Genomic DNA, 21,779 nt, shown 5'->3' with positions numbered 1-21,779 from the left:
ATCTTATATTATTTAAAAAGGAACTACCAAACTCTTTAGACTGGACTTCCAATCTATTTCTAATTACTATTTCTTAAAAATTTACTCCCAGTATTCCTTGTCAAGAAACCTCTACTCATATGGACTACCTCCTCTGCCTTGAACACACATGATCCTACTTCTGAACTTGATTTCATGCTTTCCATCTTACTGAAACACTTCCATCTTATCTAAATTCTGTCCATCCTTCAAGATTCAGCTCAAATCTCCTCTAAATAGAACCTTTAACAGAAGACTATATCATAGTTATCAGCTTTATTGTTGCCATGAAAAATATAATTTTTTATTATATACTTATATTCATTAAAAATAATGTGTGAATATATATACACATTTGTACATGTGTATAGTGTATAAATGTATTGAGTGTATACATACATATATATGTATACATATTATATATATAAAATCTATCTTGAGTGCTTGCTATTTAATGCCAGGCATGACATGAAAAAAGAATAAACAAATTCCAATCTGTGAAAGTCTCATATTTTAGTCTGACTAAATATTTTTATTTCATTTTGGAGGTGTGCAACTAGATTATTAATTCTTCATGGACTAATACTTTTATCAGTGTCTCAAATCCATGCCAGGATCTTGAACTAGTCTATGTAAACAGTGAAGGTTAATGATCAGCACTAAAAAGATAATTGCAGAATCAAACTAATATATTAATCTTACCAATTAATATCACCACGTTTTTCTAAATACAATAAGGAAATATAATAAAATAGCTTTCTCTCATTTGTTTTATTACAGAACCATGGAGACAAAAGCATAAAAATCCCAGGCATTTTCCCAGAACTCTGCTCTGTCTTTTCTATTTAAAAAATTTTCTCTTCATTTAGGAAAAAAACAAAAAACAAAGAAACCTGGAGTGGTGGTGCACACCTATAATCCCAGACACTTGGGAAACTAAAACAGGAGGATTACAAATTCAAGGCTAGCCTCAGCAACTTAGTGAAACCCTGTCTCAAAATTTAAAAGGGCTAGGATATAGTTCAGTGGTAAATGCCCCTGGGCTCAATCCCATTACCCCCAATTTCCTGCTATACATAAGAAAGAAACAAAACAAAACAAACAACAACAACCAAATATCTATTAACCAAAAGTCATCTGCTTCAGTTATATACCAATATGATGCTTATAGCAGTTTCAAAGAGATAAAAGATATGCTCTCATTGTTGAAGGTAGAAGTTCCTGTTTTTAATGGTGAAGACAGAAAGCAGTGGACTACATTTTAGCCCCAGAGCTATTCTCATTTGGGGCTGGATAATTCTGTGTGTCAGGGGCAGTTTCTTATGAGCCATAGGATGCTTAGCAGCATCTCTGATCTTAATCTAACAGATACATAAAAAATGTCTCCAAATGAAAAGATAGCCTCTTCAATAAATGGTAATGGGAAAACTGGAAATCCATATGTAATAAAGTGAAATTAGACCCCTATCTCTCACCCTGCACAAAACTCAACCCAAAGTAGATCAAGGACCTACGCATTAGACCAAAGGCCCTGTGCCTATTAGAAAAAAAAAAAAAAAATAGGCCCAAGTCTCCACCATTTGGTTTAGGAAGAGAATTCTCAGCAAGACTCCTAAAGTGCAAGAAGTTGAACCAATAAATGGGATGGATGGCTTCAAATTAAAAAGCTTCTTCACAGCAAAGGAAACAATCAAGAACATGAACAAAGAGCCTACAGAATGGAAGAATTTTGCCACCCACATCACAGATACATAATTAATCTCCAGGACATATAAAGACTTAACACCAAAAAAGCAAATAACCCAATCAATAAATGAGCAAAGGAGCTAAACAGACACTTCACAGAAGAAGAAATACAAATGATCAACAAATATATGAAAAACTGTTCAATATCACTAGCAATTAGAGAAATGCAAATTAAAACAACATTGAGATTCTGTCTCACTCCAGTAAGAATGGCAATCATCAAGAATACAAGTAACAATAAATGTTGGGGAGGATGTGGGGAAAAGGGTACACTTATACATTGCTGGTGGGACTGAAAATTGGTGCAACCATTATGGAAAGCAGTGTGGAGATTCCTCAGAAAACTTGGAATGTAACCACCATTTGGATCTAGTTATCCCACTCCACGGTGTATACCCAAAGGACTTAAAATCAGCATACAATAGTGATATGGACACATCAATGTTCTTAGCAAAATTCACAATTGCTAAGCTATGGAACCAACCTAAGTGCCCTTAATAGATGAATGATGAAGAAATGTGGTACATATACACAATGGAATATTACTCAGCCATAAAGAAGAATGAAGTTATGGCATTTGCTGGTAAATGGATGGAACTGGAGACTATCATGCTAAGTGAAATGGGCTAATCCCAAAAAACCAAAGGCTGAATGTTCTCTCTGATATGTGGATGCTGACTCATAATAGGCGAGGGGGTGGGAGGGAGTGGAAGTTCACTAGATTGGATAGAGGAGAATGGGGAGAAGGGGGGAAGGGGATGGGAATGGGAAAGACAGTAGGATGAATCGCGGACATAATTTTCTTATGTTCATATATGAATATACAACCAGTGTAACTCCACATAACCTACAAACACAAGAATGGGAAGTTGTACTCCATGTATATACAATATGTTAAAATACATTCTACTGTCATGTACAACTAAAAACAACAACAACAAACAAAAAAGAAACAAAATGTCTCCAGGCACTGTCAGATATCCTCAGGGGGCAAAACTGCCTAGTTAAGAACCATTGCTGCATTTTATAAATATAAATTAACTTATTAATTATCCTGCGAGTACTCATCTTGTTGATACTAAAATATACTTACATTCGGAGATCCATAATTCTCAAAGTGCTGTCTTTGGTATGAATTAATAAACGTTTTCCATTGGGATGAACCTCCAAATAACTTATTGGAATCCCCTTAAATTCAGTTTCCTTAATTTCCTAAAATGAATTAAAAAATCATAAACTATGGAGCCTGAAAAGTAGAAAATTAATTTAAAAACATCACTTGCAATTCTTGCAGTATATAGAATACTGTAAAACTGTTAGCAAAAAGATTCCCAGCAACTGCAGTTTTGGACTGAAAACGAAGCTGACAAATCTTATTTTTTGTAATATGCAATACTGCATTTAATTAGTATGTGTTTTTTGTATATTGTTCATTTTCAGTCCCAAACAAAAGGCACATTCATCATACACATCTTCTGACACTGCATTTTTGGTTTAACATCATATAAGAAAGTTTCTAATTTTTATAAAATTCAAACCTAAATGCAGAATTCACTTTTCAGTTTCCAGTCCAATCTCATACTTTTCATATACTTCTACTTGTCTTGAAAAATCATAAGTTACAGACATGTCGTTCTGAAATCATTTAATTTAGATTATAACTTTAGGTAGGGTTTTGGGAGTTTGGAGATACAGTTATTTGATGCAGCTAAAGAAGATATTAAATAATGATGTCAGGAAAGATACCTGCCTACACCAGCCTTGCCCAAGGAGAATTACTATTATCTTACCCTGTATGTTAAAATCAACTCATAATGGATAGAAGATCTAAATGTAACACCAAAAACTATAAAATTCATACAAGAGAACATAGGGGGAAAGTTTCTGAATACTGGTCTTGGTAATGAGTTTTCGAGTATTACATCCAAACCTCAGGCCACAAAAGCAAAAAAATCAATAAATGAGATGACATTAAACAGGTTTTGAACAACAAAGTAAACAGTCAACAAAACGAAATGGTAGCCTACAGATTGGAAAAAATATTATGTGTAAACCATGTGTCTAATAAGGGGCCAATACCCAAAATTTATAAAGACTCTTACAACGTAGTAATGGAAAAACAAGTAACCTGAGTAAAAGATGGGCAGAAGATCAAAACAGACATTTATCTCCATAGAAGACATAAAAATGGCCAACAGGAATAAGAAATGAGGCTCAACATCATTAATCATCAAGGAAATATAAATTAAAACCATTATGTGATAATACTTCACACCCGCCAGAATGGTTATCAAAAAGTCAAAAGTTAAAGATGTGAAGAAAAGAGAACTGTTCTACACTGCTGTTGGGAAAGTAGAGTCAATATGGAAAGATTATAGAGGTTTCCAAAGAAATTGAAATGAGAACTACCATATGACCCAGCAGTCCCTCTTCCGGGCACTTAAGGGAAATAAAATCATCATCTTGTAAAGATAGCTGCACTCCCATTTCCATGTTCACACCAGAAACTATAAATATTCATAGAACAGAAATACAGGAAAAGCCTCTAAATATTAGTCTTGGTAATGAGTTTATGGGTATTACATCCAAAACTCAGGCCACAAAAACAAATAAATGGGTATTGTTCACAATGGCCAGCATATGGACACAGTCTCTGTCCAGCCATGGATAAATGGATAAACTGTGATATATACCTATAAACACACACACACACACACACACACACACACACACACACACACACGGAATGGGGGTGGGGCTATTATTTATCCCTAAAAAAGAATACGTTCTTTCCATTTCCTGCAATGTGGATGAGCCTGGAGGATACTATACTAAGTAAAATAAGTCAAACAAAGAAAGAAAAATACTGCAAAAATTTTCTACATGATCTCACTTATGTGTGCAATGTTAAAAAATAAAAAATTCAAATAGAGAGGTTATTAGAGGCTGCAGGGGTAAAAGAAATGTAAAGATGTAGGTCAGAGGATACATCATAGAATGAACACGTCTAGAGAGTTAATGTATAACATGAGAATTACAGGTAGTAAAACTGTATTGAATGGAAGATTCATGCTAAAGGGGTAGATTCCAATTGGTCATCACAAAAATAACAATAAAGAGAAACTATGCCACATGATGGATTTGTTAATTTTTCACAATGGTAACCTTTTTACTGTATGCATGTATTTTCCTAATATCATATATACCTTAAATATACACAATAAAATTAATTTTTTAAAAATCAAAAGAATATTATCAAAGGTTATTCTTTTTTAGCTTACCAGACAAAAGAAAAGAATTGCAAATGAATATTACTTAGGCTAAAGTCCAAAAACTCAAAGAAAAGTCTCTTAACCTTCAGGCAGAACTCTAAATCAGCCACCTTCTCCCTTATTGCTTTTCACTCCCTTCATTTAAGAGTGTCTCTGGACTTCTTCAGCACTGGTCATGGTGGGCTTCACTGAGCTACAGTTCTAATATTAGCTGCTGAGCCCCTGCTACCACCGTTTGTCACTAAGACCTGCAGCCAGCTATTTTTTTTTAAGTCATAGACAACAATGAAACACACCACAGATGAGGATTTCAGTGAGTTAAACTACATCAAATTTGAGGTGAGAGAGCACTGGTGGGGAGTTGAGCAACTGGAACAGGAGCAAAAGTGACAAAAAATAAAACTGCAGAACAAGTGTTAGGTACAAATTTGAGAAAGTTGCTACCAGATTTAATGCCTGTAGTGTCTGGTGATTTCCTCCATATTTTTCTTTGATTACATCCATGTTCAAACTAAAAAAAGCCCTTGCTTTGAAGAGTATTATGACTAAGAGTATGTGCAACAGTATATGAGTGCTTCATGGCTAAGGGACAGATGATTGTAACTTAGCATTCCCCACACTGCTGGTGAACTACAGCCAAGGATATAATCACTGTTTCTCCAGTTTGTCATATGGCATTTTCCACTAAAAAGACATTCTAGCTCATTGCCTCACTTCTTTAGTTTTGTATTTTTTCTTTACTTTTTACTTATTTTAAAAATTTCTTGTCTTTTTCATTTATTTAATTTATTTATTATTTTAGTCTTTATTTAAATATGTTATATATGATGGCAGAATGTGGGCTAGGATGCAGTTCAGTAGTATAGTGCTTGCCTGGTATGCGAGAGATTGTAGAATCAAGACCCAGCACAACACATGTGCGCTTACGTGTGCACGCACACACACACCACACACACACACGCACACACAAAGTCCTGGCCCAAATGAAAATATTCACTATGTTGTCATCAATTAGTCATCAGGAAGATGTGACAGTTAATGATAACTGACTTTTTAGGGACTGAGAAAGAGCTGCTGTTTTAGAAAGAATATCTTTATGTCCTATCTTAAGGTCATGTGGTTGAATATTTTTCCCAATTTCTTTAATTACATTCCAAATTACAAAATATAATTTCATACCTTATCTATAGTCCAGTGGCGCACTGAATGTTGCAAATCATTAACTTTGACGTAAGTATTCCAAACAACAATCACCCCTGTGCAGTCTCCTGAATACATGTGATGGCCTATTTTAAAACAACAACAACAAAAAACCCAAACTCAGCTATGAATATTGCAAGAGTTAAAAACAAAAGCTATGAAGTCTAGGGAGAGGAAACCACAATCCAGTGGAACAATCAAAGAACTGGAGTGCCATTAAAAGGCATGTTAGTTTAGAAAAGCCAAAAAGCAAAATAACTTCCAATCTAATTCCAATTATCTTTAAGTGAATTTTTCATTCTTTTAAATTATTTGTGAATACTTATTTCCGTTTCTCCCTTACCTGAATTTTAACACAGCAAATGAGCATTTCAGTGTATGGGTATACAGCTCATACTCTACAGCCAGATTAATTGAATTATTCAACCAGCACCTCTACTCCTAATCTTTGTTATCCTATATAATCTGCTTTATAGGCTTAGAAAAGCATAATACCTAAAACCAACTGAAAACTCAATAAATGAACAGAGATGAATAAAATAATAAATAACAAATGTTAATAGTTTAACCTCAATTCTTTAGCATTAAGTCATCTTAAAGTTGAATAGGATCTTAAGCATCAAGTTCAGGAATCTCTTATACACCATTACTAATAGAAGGGTGTTTGCTAATTGTAAATTTATTATTTTTATAAAATAGCTTATTCAACTGGTGAATTGCTCTATGTGTTAGAATGCTCTTTTTAATTCTGAGCAAAGAAAAATCTGACTTCTATAGCTTTGGCCTCAATTCTACCTATTAGAGAGACATTTTTCACATTTGCATATCTTATGGCTAAATATTTTTTTAATTATCTCTTTTATAACCTGAGCTACTTCTGACAATTTTTCAAGACACTTTTCTTCTTATGGCCTTTCATGTATATGTTCCAAATTTACTGACATCCTTATAGATGAACATTATTATTACAGATACGTATCATCATTTTAATCTGAATCCCATTTTAATTAATGAATGCTATAGCTTACATAGCTAGTGTCTGAAATAATGTATAAAGTGAGTAATTAACAGACTTAATAAAATTCTTTAAGAAAAATAACTTATATTTTATATTTTTAAAATATCATCTACATTATTCATATGCTAGGAGAAACCTTTAAATGATTATAATTTTCCCTTTTATATGTGTGTGTACTTGATATGATTTGGATATGCCCCCAAAACTCAAGTATTGAAGGCTTGGTCCCCAGGGGAGCCATATTCAGAAGTAGGGCTTCAGGGAAGTGATTGGATCATGAAAGGCTTTGACTCCATCAGAGGATTAACCCACTTATAGCTAAATGGACCCCTGAAAGTTGGCAGAAACTGTAGGCAGTGGGACAGTTGGAAGAAACAGGTTACTGGGAGATGTGCCCTGGGATGGTATTACTTGTCCTCTGTCCTTTCCTCTCCCTCTCTGCTTCCCCACTGCCCTACTGTGAACATCTTTGCTCTACCACACTCTTCTACCTTGATTCTGCCTCACCTCAGGCTGAAAGCAATGAAGCCAGACAACCATGGACTAAAATCTCTGTGAGCCAAAATAAATCTTTGTTCTTCCAAATTCTTTTTTGAGTTATTTGATCAGTGATGAAAAGCTGAAAAACACTTACTATTTAAATAATCCTGGTGCTCATTTAACATATATATTTACATTCTTTTGAAATTTTCCCCCCACATTTCCCTAATTTTGGATCCTTTAACTTAAAAGGTCCTTAAAAACAACTAAGAATAATCATCACCAATCCAAGTAAATACATTAAGAAAATCTGATACACAACTGACTGTTGAGCGTAGATATCAAATGAATCTGTTGAGAAATTTAATAATTTTAAAAATATAAACAAAACTCTCTCAGTGTCAAACCTACATGTAACCTGTACCTAAATATTCACAAATAATCATCATTACATAAAATCCCCCAAGCTTAAATAAGCTTATTAGTAAAATGAAAATTAAAATCAGTTCTTCATTCAATTAGCCCTCCTTGTGAACATATTCTCTGACATACCTTCAGCATCAAAACAGAGAGAGTTGATAAAACTCTTGTGAGCATCAAATTGTCGAACCAATATGGCAGAATCTTCTCTCATATCAACTTTCCATATCCGTATCATAGAATCATAGCATCCTGTCACCACCAGCTCTCTTACAGCTGGATGAAATTTAGCCGTGTAAACAAAAGAAGGATGAGGTAAAACTCTGAAAGTATTTGTATTGTTTATTTCATTTTTCCATATCCTGTAAAAATAGAAAAGTTATATATTGTTTCTGAAAGGCATTTAACAGTTTATCTAAAAGCTAATAGACAATAAGCCTTAAATAAGTAATTAACAATGACCAAGGTAAAGCAACATTTATAGCAATAAAAAAATATGACCATGTATTTGATGGCTGAAAAATTTCACACTTAGCCATTTCTTATTCTCAAGCATAACATATCTATTAATTATAACCTATAGGGTAAAATTAAAAACTGTATTTTTATTTGGATATATCTCTATATTTTTAAAATCTACCTATTTTCGATATTATTTAAACCACATTGAATAGTTGGTAAAATATTGCTTTTAGTACAATGTATTTTTAAAAATATGGAGAGAAACTTAAATGATTGGCCATTTATGTTGTATATATTGCTTCTGGAAAATGCTTACTAGCGCTGGTTTAGAGAACAGGATTGACTATTGATTTTTACATCTGTAATTTCAAAAAAATTGATTATGTAGATAATAAACATGAAGATCCCAAAGACTTTAAAGCCGTGTTGAAATTACTCTGAATTCTTGAGCAAAATAAAAATAATATCAAAGATTCTGATACGCTATGCTACATTGGGCACTCTTTCTGTGTTCAACCCTCTCAGTATTTCTTCCTCGAAATAATGGCTGATTTTATACAAAACTTAATATTATTATTGTCTTGATCAAAGAGTAAACCAAAGGGTTAAACTGTTTTGTTAGGTATTTTACATTTCTGTGATGTGTAAAACTAGACAAAATCTAGCAACAAAAAGGTGTTATATGAATGTGGAATAGTGAATTTTTAAAATATGTTTGGATAAGTTATTAGAATTAGATTTTTTTTTAAATCAGGGAGGATTATAGTTCAAAATGTTTTGAATTACTGCATAAGAATTAAAGCAAATTAAGACCTTTATAAAACTTTAAATAAAAGAAAAATATAGTTGACTATTTAAAAATAACATTCTATGAATTTTCTCAGCAGCTGCTTAAAATATGGAATATGCTCTTCAATTACTAAGAATCCAAACTATTGATGAAAGAACATGTTTTCAAATGAAAATAAAGCACATGTGTCACTACATAAACATTTTTACCACAGTAAAAATTTCAATAAACATATGCTACATGAAATAGGATGCCTGCTAAAAGAACAAAATTGCTAACTTGCTAAAATAGTTAAAAGAAGAAAATCTTAATTGCTTGTTAATAAATCTTAGTGGCATTATTTGAAATATTATAAAACAGGCAGAAATGAAACAAACTTATCTTTAAAACCGCTCCATGCAATTAAAGTAGATACAATATTTTTAAAATAAAAATGAAGCATTTTGTATAAAACCTGATCAGTTACTAGTGGTGGTTTTTACAGAATACAAGATCAAAAGACATATATTAATGGGTTTAGAGGAAATCAGGGTGCTCATAGAGAACAAGGAAACACAAATCTGTAAGGAGTGGGTGAGCACATACCCCAAAATAATTATATTTGGGGATGAAAAAAAACATACCAAAGACCAAAGTTAAAACAGTATTGTGAGGGCTGGGGCTGTAGCTCAGTGGCAGAGCACTTGACTAGCATGCATGAGGCACTGGGTTCGATCCTCAGCACCACATACAAATAAAAAAAACAAAATAAAAGGCATTCTGTCCATCTACAACTACAAAAAAAAAAAAAAAAAAAGCAGTATTGTAAGGTACACCAAATGGGCCTATTGGAGAACCATTCCTCAGATTGTATTAGGAACTGTTGATGTGAACACATACACACACACACACAATTCTACAAATGGCTAAAGAAGAGGATTTAGACTAAAGGCATATGGCAGAAAGCTAGTCAGTGAGAAAATGTTACTCAGGAGACATTAGTGATAACATAGAGCAGTGATTCCCAGGAAAAGAGAAGACGACATGGGCAGTAATTACATTTGCCACTTCTGATTATTAGGAATCCTAATTCTCTTCCTTTTAACTTTAGCTTATTCCTTGCAAATATCCTTTATTTCTTTCAAAAACCTCCTTGTCCTTGCTCTCCCTTCATTCAGTTAATGATTTCACAATATTTTTACAATGTAGAGTCTAAACAAAGCTACATAAAGAATAACATACTGCTCTATAATGTATTGTATGTTGTGTGGGGAAACCCAGGACAGCTTCAAGAAAATTTGGGCTGAATTTTTAAATGACAACCACAATTCACTATGGCTCATAAAAGGCACTTAATTTTTCGTTGAATGATGGAATTAGGCAAAAAGGGTAAGAGAGGGGCATTTAAGTATAGGAGGAATAAGTCTAAGGTAAAATGGCATGAGATGACAAAAAAGATATGTTAAGGGTATTTCCAAAGATTGTGTGGGTCAGGCAAAGGGTATAGAGAAGAATGTAAGAACAATCAATGAGGGATATGTCTTTATGCCGTGGTAAGGAGTTAGAACATTTCCCAAAGGCAATGGGTATTCAAAGACTTTTTAAAGTCAAAGTATTATGAAAGATGGTTTTAGAAAGATTAGATTTTAGCACAGCAGAGGCAGAAGAGCTAGAGATTGAATGCTGGGAAAGTGAAATACCGACATAAGAAGAGATACTAGGGCTTGAAATAAGGCAAATGCATCAACAACAGAAGGGATGTGACAGAATTTTGAGTCTTTGAAGAGGGAGAACTGGCAGACTTCAGTGCTTGTTAGATGTGGACAGAAATGGTGGGAATGGAGTAGATGAGCACAGTTTGAAAAGACAAACTCAAAAAAAAAAGGTGGGAGACAGAGACATTAGCACATAAGAGACTCAAAGCTGGGGAAGGGGAGAGAAATTGCCATATACATACAAAACAGATAAAGATGGGTGCATTTATAGATATTAGGAAGGAAACCAGAAGGAAATAAAGAAAGTTCATGTCTAAGTTTGACAGTAAACTGAAGGTAGTCATCTAACAAAAACTGGAAGACTGTAATTTAGTATAGAGAACTTGAAGACTGTGATTTAGAGAACTTGGTGCACAGTGAGCTTTGGATCTGCTACCAGAGGAATGGGAAAAGGAGCTGAATAAAAATAAGAATAAAGATTGCTCAGTAGGGACAAGAGCTCAGGTGACTAAGACTCACCAATCTACAAACAATCCTTAACAGAGCTATGCATTTTCCTTTAGTATTACAGACATCAGACTAAATGGATGCCCCTGAGAATACTGTTCCTGATCAGTTCCTGAGCATATTGGTAAAGGGGGAGTAAGAAAGTAGGTTCCCAGCTAAACAAAGAGGGAAGTTAATTGTCACAAACTCATCTTTTTCATTTACATATAAACTAAACAATGATAAAAATCATTATCAATTAGACATTTTATATAGAAAAGAAGAGTAAGATCAATAGAAAAAGGGGCCCAGAGGCCACAAGTCACATGCTAAGTAAAGAGGAAGCAAAAAATGTAAATGAGAGTGAAGTCATAATGGATTTTAAAACGGTAAGTGTCACACTAAACTATAGAGAGAATGTGTCCTCCTAATAGTTGTTGGAACCAAATTAAATGATGTATATAAAAGCATTTTGAAAAATTATCTACTAGCATTTTTAGAACACATTCAAAGTCAAATAAGCATCTAAAAACAGTATAAATAAAACTTTAAAATTTAGCTTTTTAAAAAATTATTGATACTTACTAAATTGAAAAGGGACAATTTAAGAAGATATTGAAAATGCAAATAATTAACAATCTACAAAACTCTTTAAAACATAAACCACATACTTACTTATTCCCTCTACGTCACTATATCTAACTAATGAGCTCTATTGGGTTCTAGCCCCTGAATCCAGCCATGGCTGAAGATTAAAGATGGAATCTCTGACATCAGAGGAAAAATTTCAAGTGTATAATAACCTCATCTCAAGCTATTAATCAAAGAGTTTACTTAATGATCATTTCAAGATGGTTAGGACCAGAAATCCTACATACTATATAAATAAATATATTTAAGAAGAATTCTTTCAAGGAAGAAATTTATGACTACTTATTTAATCAGTCAGTCTACATGATGCATATTTATGACGGTCCCTTCATAGGTAAAACAAAACAGAAGCATAAGTGTAGTTGTATGACTTCATCTTCTCTTAGCTTTACTCCATGGCAAAGAGCATGCAAAATCAGAACTTGCTGAGTATACTAACCTGGCAGTGCCATCAGATGATGATGTAAGAATATATCGATCATCTGTTGACCAGCAAAGATCATAAATGATATTGAGGTGGCCACACAATTCTCTCATGAAACGTCCAGAAGGAATTTCATATACTAATAAAAATATTTAGAAATTAATAGGCTTCCAGATAGAGGATATTTAATTCAATGTTACCTAAATACACAATTCATAATAATTTAGACATATGTTAAAAACTGTGTAAGAAAAATACAACCAAAGACATATGCAGCACAAACAAAATTTTACAATCTATTTAAAAATAGTTTTTCATTACCTTTAGATATAAGAATTTACACATAAAATTTTATAATATGCTAAAGTTATATAATATATTATTAATCATTTTAATCTCTCAAAGCAACCCCGAAGTATCTTTGATAATTAATTGATCAGTCTTATAATAAATAACATTTACATTGCAATTTACTTTAAATAGTCTATAATATGGGGCTTCACAAATAAGGTTTTATTTATTCTACGTGAAAAAGAACTAAATGCTGACCCAAATTGTAATTATTTATAGTAATAAGAAATTTAAACTGTTATTGTCAGAAAAAAATTCTAATGTATAGACACTATGGCTGACCTGAAGAGGCGCTGCACCAGTAAAAAGTGAAGGCTAAGGCAGAGTTTTAAATTGTCTTCCAAAACACTGAAAGCATATTCCAACACATACACACAGCTTCCTGGCCAAGGACATCAGACCTATCCACTCATAGTTATTTTTTAAAAAACTCTGCCTGACCTATAAGCTGACCACTAAACTGAGTAGAGACTACAATGTTAATACATGACAAAGAATAAAGACTTTACAGAATTAGTCCAGGAAAGTCACTAAACAAACCTATAGAGAACTTTTGGTAATATCGCCATTTTGATAATGTTAGTTCTGCCTATCCATGAACAGGGTATATTTTTCCATCTTCTAAGATCATCTTCTATTTCTCTCTTTAGGGTTCTGTAGTTTTCATTGTATAAATCTTTCACCTCTTTTGTTAGGTTGATTCCCAAGTATTTTATTTTTTTTGAGGATATTGTGAATGGGGTGTTTTTCCTCATTTCCGTTTCAGAAGTTTTGTCGCTGATATACAGAAATGCCTTTGATTTATGCGTGTTGATTTTATATCCTGCCACTTTGCTGAATTCATTTATTAGTTCTAGTAGTTTCTTTGTAGACCCTTTTGGGTCTTCTAGGTATAGAATCATGTCATCTGCAAATAGTGATATTCTAAGTTCTTTTCCTATTTTTATGCCTTTAATTTCTTTCATCTGTCTAATTGCTCTGGCCAGTGTTTCGAGAACTATGTTGAACAGAAGTGGTGAGAGAGGGCATCCCTGTCTTGTTCCAGATTTTAGAGGGAATGCCTTCAACTTTTCTCCATTCAGAATGATGCTAGCATGAGGCTTAGCATAGATAGCTTTTACAATGTCAAGGTAAGTTCCTGTTATCCCTAGTTTTTCTAATGTTTTGAACATAAAGGGATGCTGTACTTTGTCGAATGCTTTCTCTGTGTCTATCGAGATGATCATATGGTTCTTATCTTTAAGTCTATTGATGTGGTGAATAACATTTATTGATTTCCGTATATTGAACCATCCTTGCATCCCAGGGATGAATCCTACTTGACAATTACTAATAGGGCATTATGTAAAATTGTGGATGTGTAACCGACGTGATTCTGCAATCTGCATTTGGGGTAAAATTGGGAGTTCATAACCCACTTCAATCTAATGTATGAAATATGATATGTCAAGAGCTTTGTAATGTTGTGAACAACCAATAAAAAAAAGAGTCACTAAACAAATAGCAATAATAATAATCCTGGTTTGGATGAGAGGAAATAGGAAGAGGAATATGATTCCCAGAGCTGCTGTATTACTTTTTTTAATTTAAATATCCAGTTTTCAGCTCAAAATTATGATACACAGAAAAACAAACAGGAAAGTATGGCTCATACACAGGAGGAAAAAAAGCAGTCAATAAAAACTATCCATACAGAAATTGATGAAAAAATAAAAAAGAAATTGAAGAAGCCCAGAGGTTGGTCTTTTTCAACAAAAACATAATATTATAAATATGTTCAAAAATCTGAAGAAAACCATGTCTAAAGAAGTAAAGTATAACAATGATTTCTCATCAAAAAAGACTGTATCAGTAAAGAAACGGAAATAATAAAAAAGAATAAGGCAGAAATTTTAGGGTTGAAATGTACAACTACTAAAAGGGTTCAACAGCAGCTCTGAACTGATGGAAGAATTACTAAACAATGTCAGGTTACTTGAGATTATTCTGTCTGAAGAACAGAAGGAAAAAGAATTTAAGGGGCTGAGGTAGTGGCTCAGCGGTAGAGCACTCGCCTATCATGTGTGAGGCCTGGTTCGATCCTCAGCACCACATAAAAATGAATAAATGAAATAAAAATACTGTGTTCAACTACAACTAAAAAATAAATATTTTTTAAAAAAGAATTTAAAAAAATAAATGAATAAGTCTCAAGAGACCTGTGGGACACTACTAGTTCTACCAACACAGGTACAAGGAGTGTCCCAGAAGAAGAAAGAAAGGGGCAAACAGAACACTGGAATGACTGAATACTTAGCATATTTGTAAAAAACAGTAATCCATACATTTAACAAGCTAAAATGATGGCCAGATTTGGACACATCATAATGGTTCAAAATCAAAAAGTCATCCTCTATTTTAAGATTTAAGCAATACACATAGCACTTTTAACAAGTAACTTAAGAATAAAGTAACAAGTCTATCACAAAAAATTTACAACATATAAACCAGAATGAAAATAATTCTTTCACTATCCCCCCAAAAGAAAAAATATATTATTAATATCTTAGAGCATATTTCCCAAGAATCTTTTTCTACTATACATAGGTTTCTTGGTGAATTTTAAAATAGCACAGTGGTAATTGAATTACATAAATAATTTTGTATTTTAAAAAAATCTGTTTATTATTGCAATGGGAAGGAATAGTCATTCAAAAAATGCCAATAGAATCAATTCTGACTAAATCAACCAAGGCACAACAAACTACGTGAAGCTAAGTGAAGTTCAACATGATCTGGGGGTTAAGGCAGAGGAGGTTAATGCCATGAGGAGCTGCTTTCTTCCTCCTGAGGAGAGCTGGCTTTCAAGAGCGAGTCATAAATACGGGACTATTTAACACAGAATTCTAAATCTAGAACAGTATGATAATGCTCACGTAAAAAAAAAATCTCTAAAGCTACAGAAAAATAATCTTTCTTGGCCTCTCTGTTGACTTCCCTGTTTTAATAAGAAGTTTTTATCTGGGTCCTGCTAAGCCAATTATTAGCATTCTAGTGCACAAGTTTGTGAGTTTTTATAATTTAAATAACCACCTTTATCAACTAACCATATTGAACTAAAATCTCCTGTGAGAATTATTAATCCCTTATATTTCTAAATTTCTGTACTTAAAGTAGAAAATGTTTACAAAAATTCTTCTGCATGTTTAAAAAAAATAATAGCTTTCATTTCAGAATTTTCACTATATTTAAAAAAATATAAAAGTTATAACAGTTTTAAAATTTATACAAGTTATAAAAATACAAAAGTTATAAAAGTATAAAAGAACTGTTTACCTGAAGAAATCTGTTTAATTTACTGGTATTGGGGATTACTCGAATTAAGATTTCAATGAATTCTAAAAACTAAACAATGTCCACCACACAGACTACAATCAGATTAAACAGGTAGGATCATTTCTCACATATAATCGGATATCCATCCCGGCTGGCACAGGCTGCTGCTAATATTCTTCCATTGTGGGAGAAATCAAGACAAAAACATCCTCGCTCTCCTGCATTCAGTGAGAAGAGGTGCTTGTTTGGGATACGGCAAGCCTAAAATACATTTAAAATTCATGTTAGTAAACATTAAAAATACAAAGTCTAGTTAAATTTAAATTATTATAGTGTCTTTTCTTAATAAAAAGGGAAGAGCAAGTAGGTAGAATAATGAAAAACCATAGTAAATTACTTACTAACCAGAGAATTGGTTCTCCATAAAATTAAGTGAAATTGTTCTTCATGTCTAACTAGTTTTTAATTCATACAAAATATGAACAGAAACACTTCAATATCTGATACTCTAAAGCTGTCACTACCACATTGCTTTTATACAAGCACAGAAAAGAATATATGTCACCTTATTTTGTAACAGCAACTAATAAGTCACTTTTGCTAATGTGACAAATTTGTTTTTAAAACTACATATGACCTAGTTTAAGCCCAGAGTATACAAATATTCGTTTTTCTTTTTCTCTCTTAAAATAACCATCCTCTGTGACTGTTTCTAAAATATACCATAATTCCCTGCCCACCTATTTGTGGTTTTCTTTCTGAGGTTTTTGGTCAGTAACAGCAACTGGGGTCTGAAAATAATAAATGGAAAATTCCAGAAATAAATAATTCATAAGAAATAAATAATTCATAAGTTTGGTACCATTCTAAGTAGTGTGATGAAATAGCATCGTCCTGCTCCACCCCATCTAGAACATGAATCACCTCTTCATCCTGCATATCTATGTGACATAGATATCAACAGATGTAAGTATAGATACCAATATGCTACCTATCACTTAATAGCCTTCTTAGTTATCAGATCAACTATCATATCTCAGTGCTTATCTTCAAGTACCCCTTATTTTAATCAATAATGGCTCCAAAGAACCCAAGTACTGGCAATTCAAATATGCCAAAGAGAAGCCTTGAAATAATTCCCTTAAATGAAGAGGTGAAGGTTCTAGATTTATTATAGAAAATAAATCATATCCTGAGGATGCAAAGATCTATAATAAGTTTTTATCTGTGAAATTATGAAGAAAAAAATTGTGGTAATTTTGTGTCATACCTCAAACTGCATGTTATAGCTCCAGTGAGTAATAAGTGCTTAGTTAAAATGGAAAAGGCACTAAATTTGGAGGTTGAAGACATGAACAGAAAAGGTGTTCCAACTGACAGCAACATCAGAAAACATTGAGCCTATACAAAAATTTAGCGAAGGATCCCCTGAAATGAGTGACACAAAGCCATTTATTGCAAGGAAGGGAGTCTACAGATTCTCATTTGTAAATTAAACTTTAAAACAGTTATGTATAAATAGAGGAACAGATAACCTATGGAGGGTTTAGTACTATCTCTGGTCTTAAAATGTATTTATTGGATACTCAGAGTAATTAATCATACCCTATTGGTCTCTCATTCATTAATTTCATTAAAATTTCTTCATAATTTATATGGTTTCATTCCTTATTCCAATTTTCTGGGTATTAATATCTACTATAGAAAACTCTACTTATTTTTTCCCCCAATATCTTTCTCTTAACCTTTAGTGGGTCTTACTTTTGTATTTCTTGTCATACAAAAAACTGAATTAAACATATACTGAGCCCTTAGTTGTGTACTGTGAATATTGTACCTTACTATAAATGCCTTTGAGAAACACCATAAGCAATCCCTGCTATTAGCTAAGAGTATCTATTATTAGCTAACTATAGCTAATAAGGATATTCAGAGAGTTAAGTCTAGCTTAATGGACTCAAAGACTATTAGGCTTGCTCTCTAGATGGGAGAGCAAACTCAAATTCCTAGTACAAACAAATCTCAAAAGATTTGTTTGTACTAGGAATTTGCTACTAGGAATGTATTTGCTACTAGGAATGTGGAATAATAATGTATCAGACAACAGACAAACTCTTGATAGGAAGAAGGGGTAAGAGGAGAAGGGAGGGGGCAGGGGGTTAGCAATGATGGTGGAATGTGATAGACATCACTATCCAAAGTACATGTATGAAGACATGAATTGGTGTGAACATACTTTTATATACAGAGATATGAAAAATTGTGCTCTATATGTGTAATAAGAATTATAATGTATTCCATTGTCATGTGTTTAAAAAATAAAATCAATAAAAAATAATTTAACAGACATCATGGAAGACAAAAAAAAAAAAGAATCTGAAGGAGATGTTTGGAGGTTTTACTTACAACCACTTGCTGCTGCTTTTAGAGAAAGTGTAACTGAGGAAAACCATACCTAATCATCCAGCTAAAATCACTGAAGCTACTATCATATTATGTGTATTTCCAGGGTTTGACATTGTATCCCATTCTATAAAAATTAAATAACAACAACAAAGATCCTCAACAGTTTTGCCGGTGTTCCCTCCCTTAATTTCCTGCAGTCACTAAATCAGGCAGGGTCTTATTTTCTACATTTTATATCCATGTCTTGCTTTAAATTTTTGTCATAACTAACCCAAGGTTAGCCCCTCATCACCTCACACATCAATGTCCAAATACCATTCAACAGATTTCTCTAATTCTAATGTATCCTGCTTTAGGACTTTCACATGACATTGTCAACATTTATTATCTGAAATATGATTAAATTTCTCTTCTTCCCAGAACCTTCCATTATTTCTCACATCCTACACAATCAAGTATCAGGCAAGACACTTTACCTCTTATGCAAACTCTGCTTTCCAGTCAGCAAAGTGTTGCAAGAGTCTAATAAATGCAAAGAAGCCCTTTTCACTTATTTGCAACTCTGTTTCCATATGAAATATCTTTCCCTACTCAATCCTTCTTCACTACACCTAAATCATCCATACTAGTATCTCAGAATCCCTCTTGTGAATGAATATTCTTTCTCCATTCTAGTTCACCTTCTTCATATTTCAAGTCTCAACTTTATCTAGCTTCAGGATTACTTCAGTCTTAAAACTGTTTTTGAAGATCCCCCCAAAGCTTTTGTTTATGTAGACATATCCATGGAAATTTTTCATTAGAATTTAAAATGGAGAAATTTTAAAAATATTTAATTCACTTCAAAAATAATACTAACAAATCCATTAAATGTTAACAAAAGAACACTTATGAAAAATAACTATATGAAGTGAAAGTGTGTGTACAGATTTGAAAATCTCCATAACATCTGGCTTAATAAACGCTAGGTTTTCATAACTACTTCTGCATTCACCCTCTTGAGATATCACATGCCATTTGGCCTCTAGAAAACTGCAGCATGTATTTGAAACAGAATGAAAATAAAAAGGACTACTAATGCCTTGGAATCATTATGAAAAGAGACTCACTTTGAGGATTACCTTGAAAGGGCCTCAGGATTCCTGAAGGTCCCTGAACACACTTTGAAAACAACTGATGTATAAAATTACATTTATATTTATTTTTCCTCAAGACTTTCACATGAAAGTGAACATCACTAATTTCTCATTTCCTTAAGGGCATAATCTAGTGTCATTCTCTCTATATTAGAGGTTGAGTATCCTTATTTGAAATAGTTGGAATGAGAAATATTTCAAATTTTGGAGATATTTTGGCTTTTGGAGTATTTACCTGGACATTTGTGGCTGAGCATCCCTAAACTGAAAATCTGAAATCTCAAATTCTCTAGAATTCAAAACTTTTTGAGAGTTTTGTATTTTCACATTAGAGATGTTCTACCTGCATTGTTTGAAGTATCCCAACCCCAATAAAGATATTTTAAAATGCATCTATAAAACTGGTCGCAAAAGAAAGTTAAATGTGTTACAACACACAGCAAATGAAGAGGCCTAGAAAAACAACCATTCCTATTTCTACATTAGAGATTTGGATAAAATTTAGATTTTGGATAACTTCTGCCCATGGCTCAAATGTATAAAATGAACTACTCCATCCTTTGTAGAAATAAGTAAGATATTTATAAAGCTGTACTACCAATGTTTTTGCCACTACAAAAAATACTAACGAAGTTAGAATAACTTAGGAAAAAGTTTAAATGTTGCTCAACTTGTTGTAGAAGGATATGCATATGTATGCTATCTCCTTCAAAATGTGATTCAGGAAAACCGGAGGCTGTAAAAAATTCATGAATTCATAAAGATTAGGAGATATGTATCTTACATAACAAAAATCTGTTTTGACTCTGTTATGGGCTAAATAGTGTCCATTTCCCAATTCATGTTAAAGTAGCAGTAGAGATAAGAGTATTTAAAAAAAATATGATTAAGTAAGAAGAAGTCATTAGGGTAGGGTAGTAATCCAACAGACTTGTGTTCTAGTAGGAAAAGACACCTGATATAACCATACACAAAGAAAGGATGATGAGAAGAAGCAACAAGAGGGTAGTCATCTGCAAGCTAAGGAGATGTCAGAGGATATCAGCCTTGCTGGCACCTTAATCAACATTCATATATTGAAACCCTAATCTCCAATGGGATGGTTTTTAAAGACGGGGCCTTTGAGAGCTTATTAGATCATAAATATGGAGTCCTCATAAATAGGATCACTGCACTTAAAGGAAGAAACATGTGGTACATAATCTCTCTCTCTCTCTCTCCACCATGTGAGGATATAGCAAGGAGGACATTTGTAAGCCAGGAGGATTTTCATCAAATTAGGAAATCAAATTAGCTAACAACAATTTGGCACTTATTTCTAGAACAGTAAGAAATAAAGGTCTGTGTGCAATCTCAGGTACTTGGGAGGCTAAGGCAGTAGGATCACAAGTTCGAGGCCAGGCTTGGCAACTTAATAAATAAAAAGAACTGAAGATGCAATTTAGTGGTAAAGCATCCCTGGGTTCAATCCCTGTTCCACAAAATAAATAAATAAATAAACAAACAAATGAATGAATGAATAAACATCTGCTTCACCTGTGGTATTTTGCTATAGCAGCCATAGCAAACTAATATAACTTCTCTGGTACCCAAATGAAAAATCTACTATACATATAATAGGAATTCTATTATTTGTCAAATGGATTAATTAAAAGTCTAAGATTAAGGTAATAAGTAAATATCTAAATCAATCCAGTATTATTAAACACTTCACCTGCCCAGGAAGTCGTTTCCATTTTACTACTTCCTTTGAATCTTCTAATCCAGGTTCTGTGTCGACTGAACTTGATTCACGGTGGCGTTCACAATACACTGGTTTACCTTTTTCCTCCTGAAGTGCCATCATAGAGCGGTAAGATGGTTTTATCTAGACATGTATAGAAAATGAGAAAATTTATATCACATTCATG

General features: G+C 33.0%; 1 protein-coding gene across 1 annotated transcript in view; it reads right to left on the bottom strand.

The window, feature by feature from the left end:
• Positions 1 to 21,779, bottom strand: part of LOC308648894 (jouberin) — a 182,631-nt gene that overhangs the window by 122,944 nt on the left and 37,908 nt on the right. The window contains exons 10-15 of the mRNA XM_081294039.1: positions 21,584 to 21,736; positions 16,456 to 16,588; positions 12,677 to 12,800; positions 8,287 to 8,516; positions 6,216 to 6,322; positions 2,858 to 2,976 (exon numbers count right to left, since the gene is read on the bottom strand). Of these exons, the coding sequence (XP_081150165.1) occupies positions 2,858 to 2,976; positions 6,216 to 6,322; positions 8,287 to 8,516; positions 12,677 to 12,800; positions 16,456 to 16,588; positions 21,584 to 21,736 (866 nt within the window). The remainder of the gene's footprint in view (positions 1 to 2,857; positions 2,977 to 6,215; positions 6,323 to 8,286; positions 8,517 to 12,676; positions 12,801 to 16,455; positions 16,589 to 21,583; positions 21,737 to 21,779) is intronic.

The sequence above is a fragment of the Spermophilus citellus genome (genome assembly GCF_964194105.1).
Source record: "Spermophilus citellus genome assembly, chromosome: 5".
In the NCBI taxonomy this organism is placed as follows: Eukaryota; Metazoa; Chordata; class Mammalia; order Rodentia; family Sciuridae; genus Spermophilus; species Spermophilus citellus.
The sequence above is the reverse complement of the archived record's forward strand: the minus strand, read 5'-3'. Positions and strand labels throughout refer to the sequence as shown.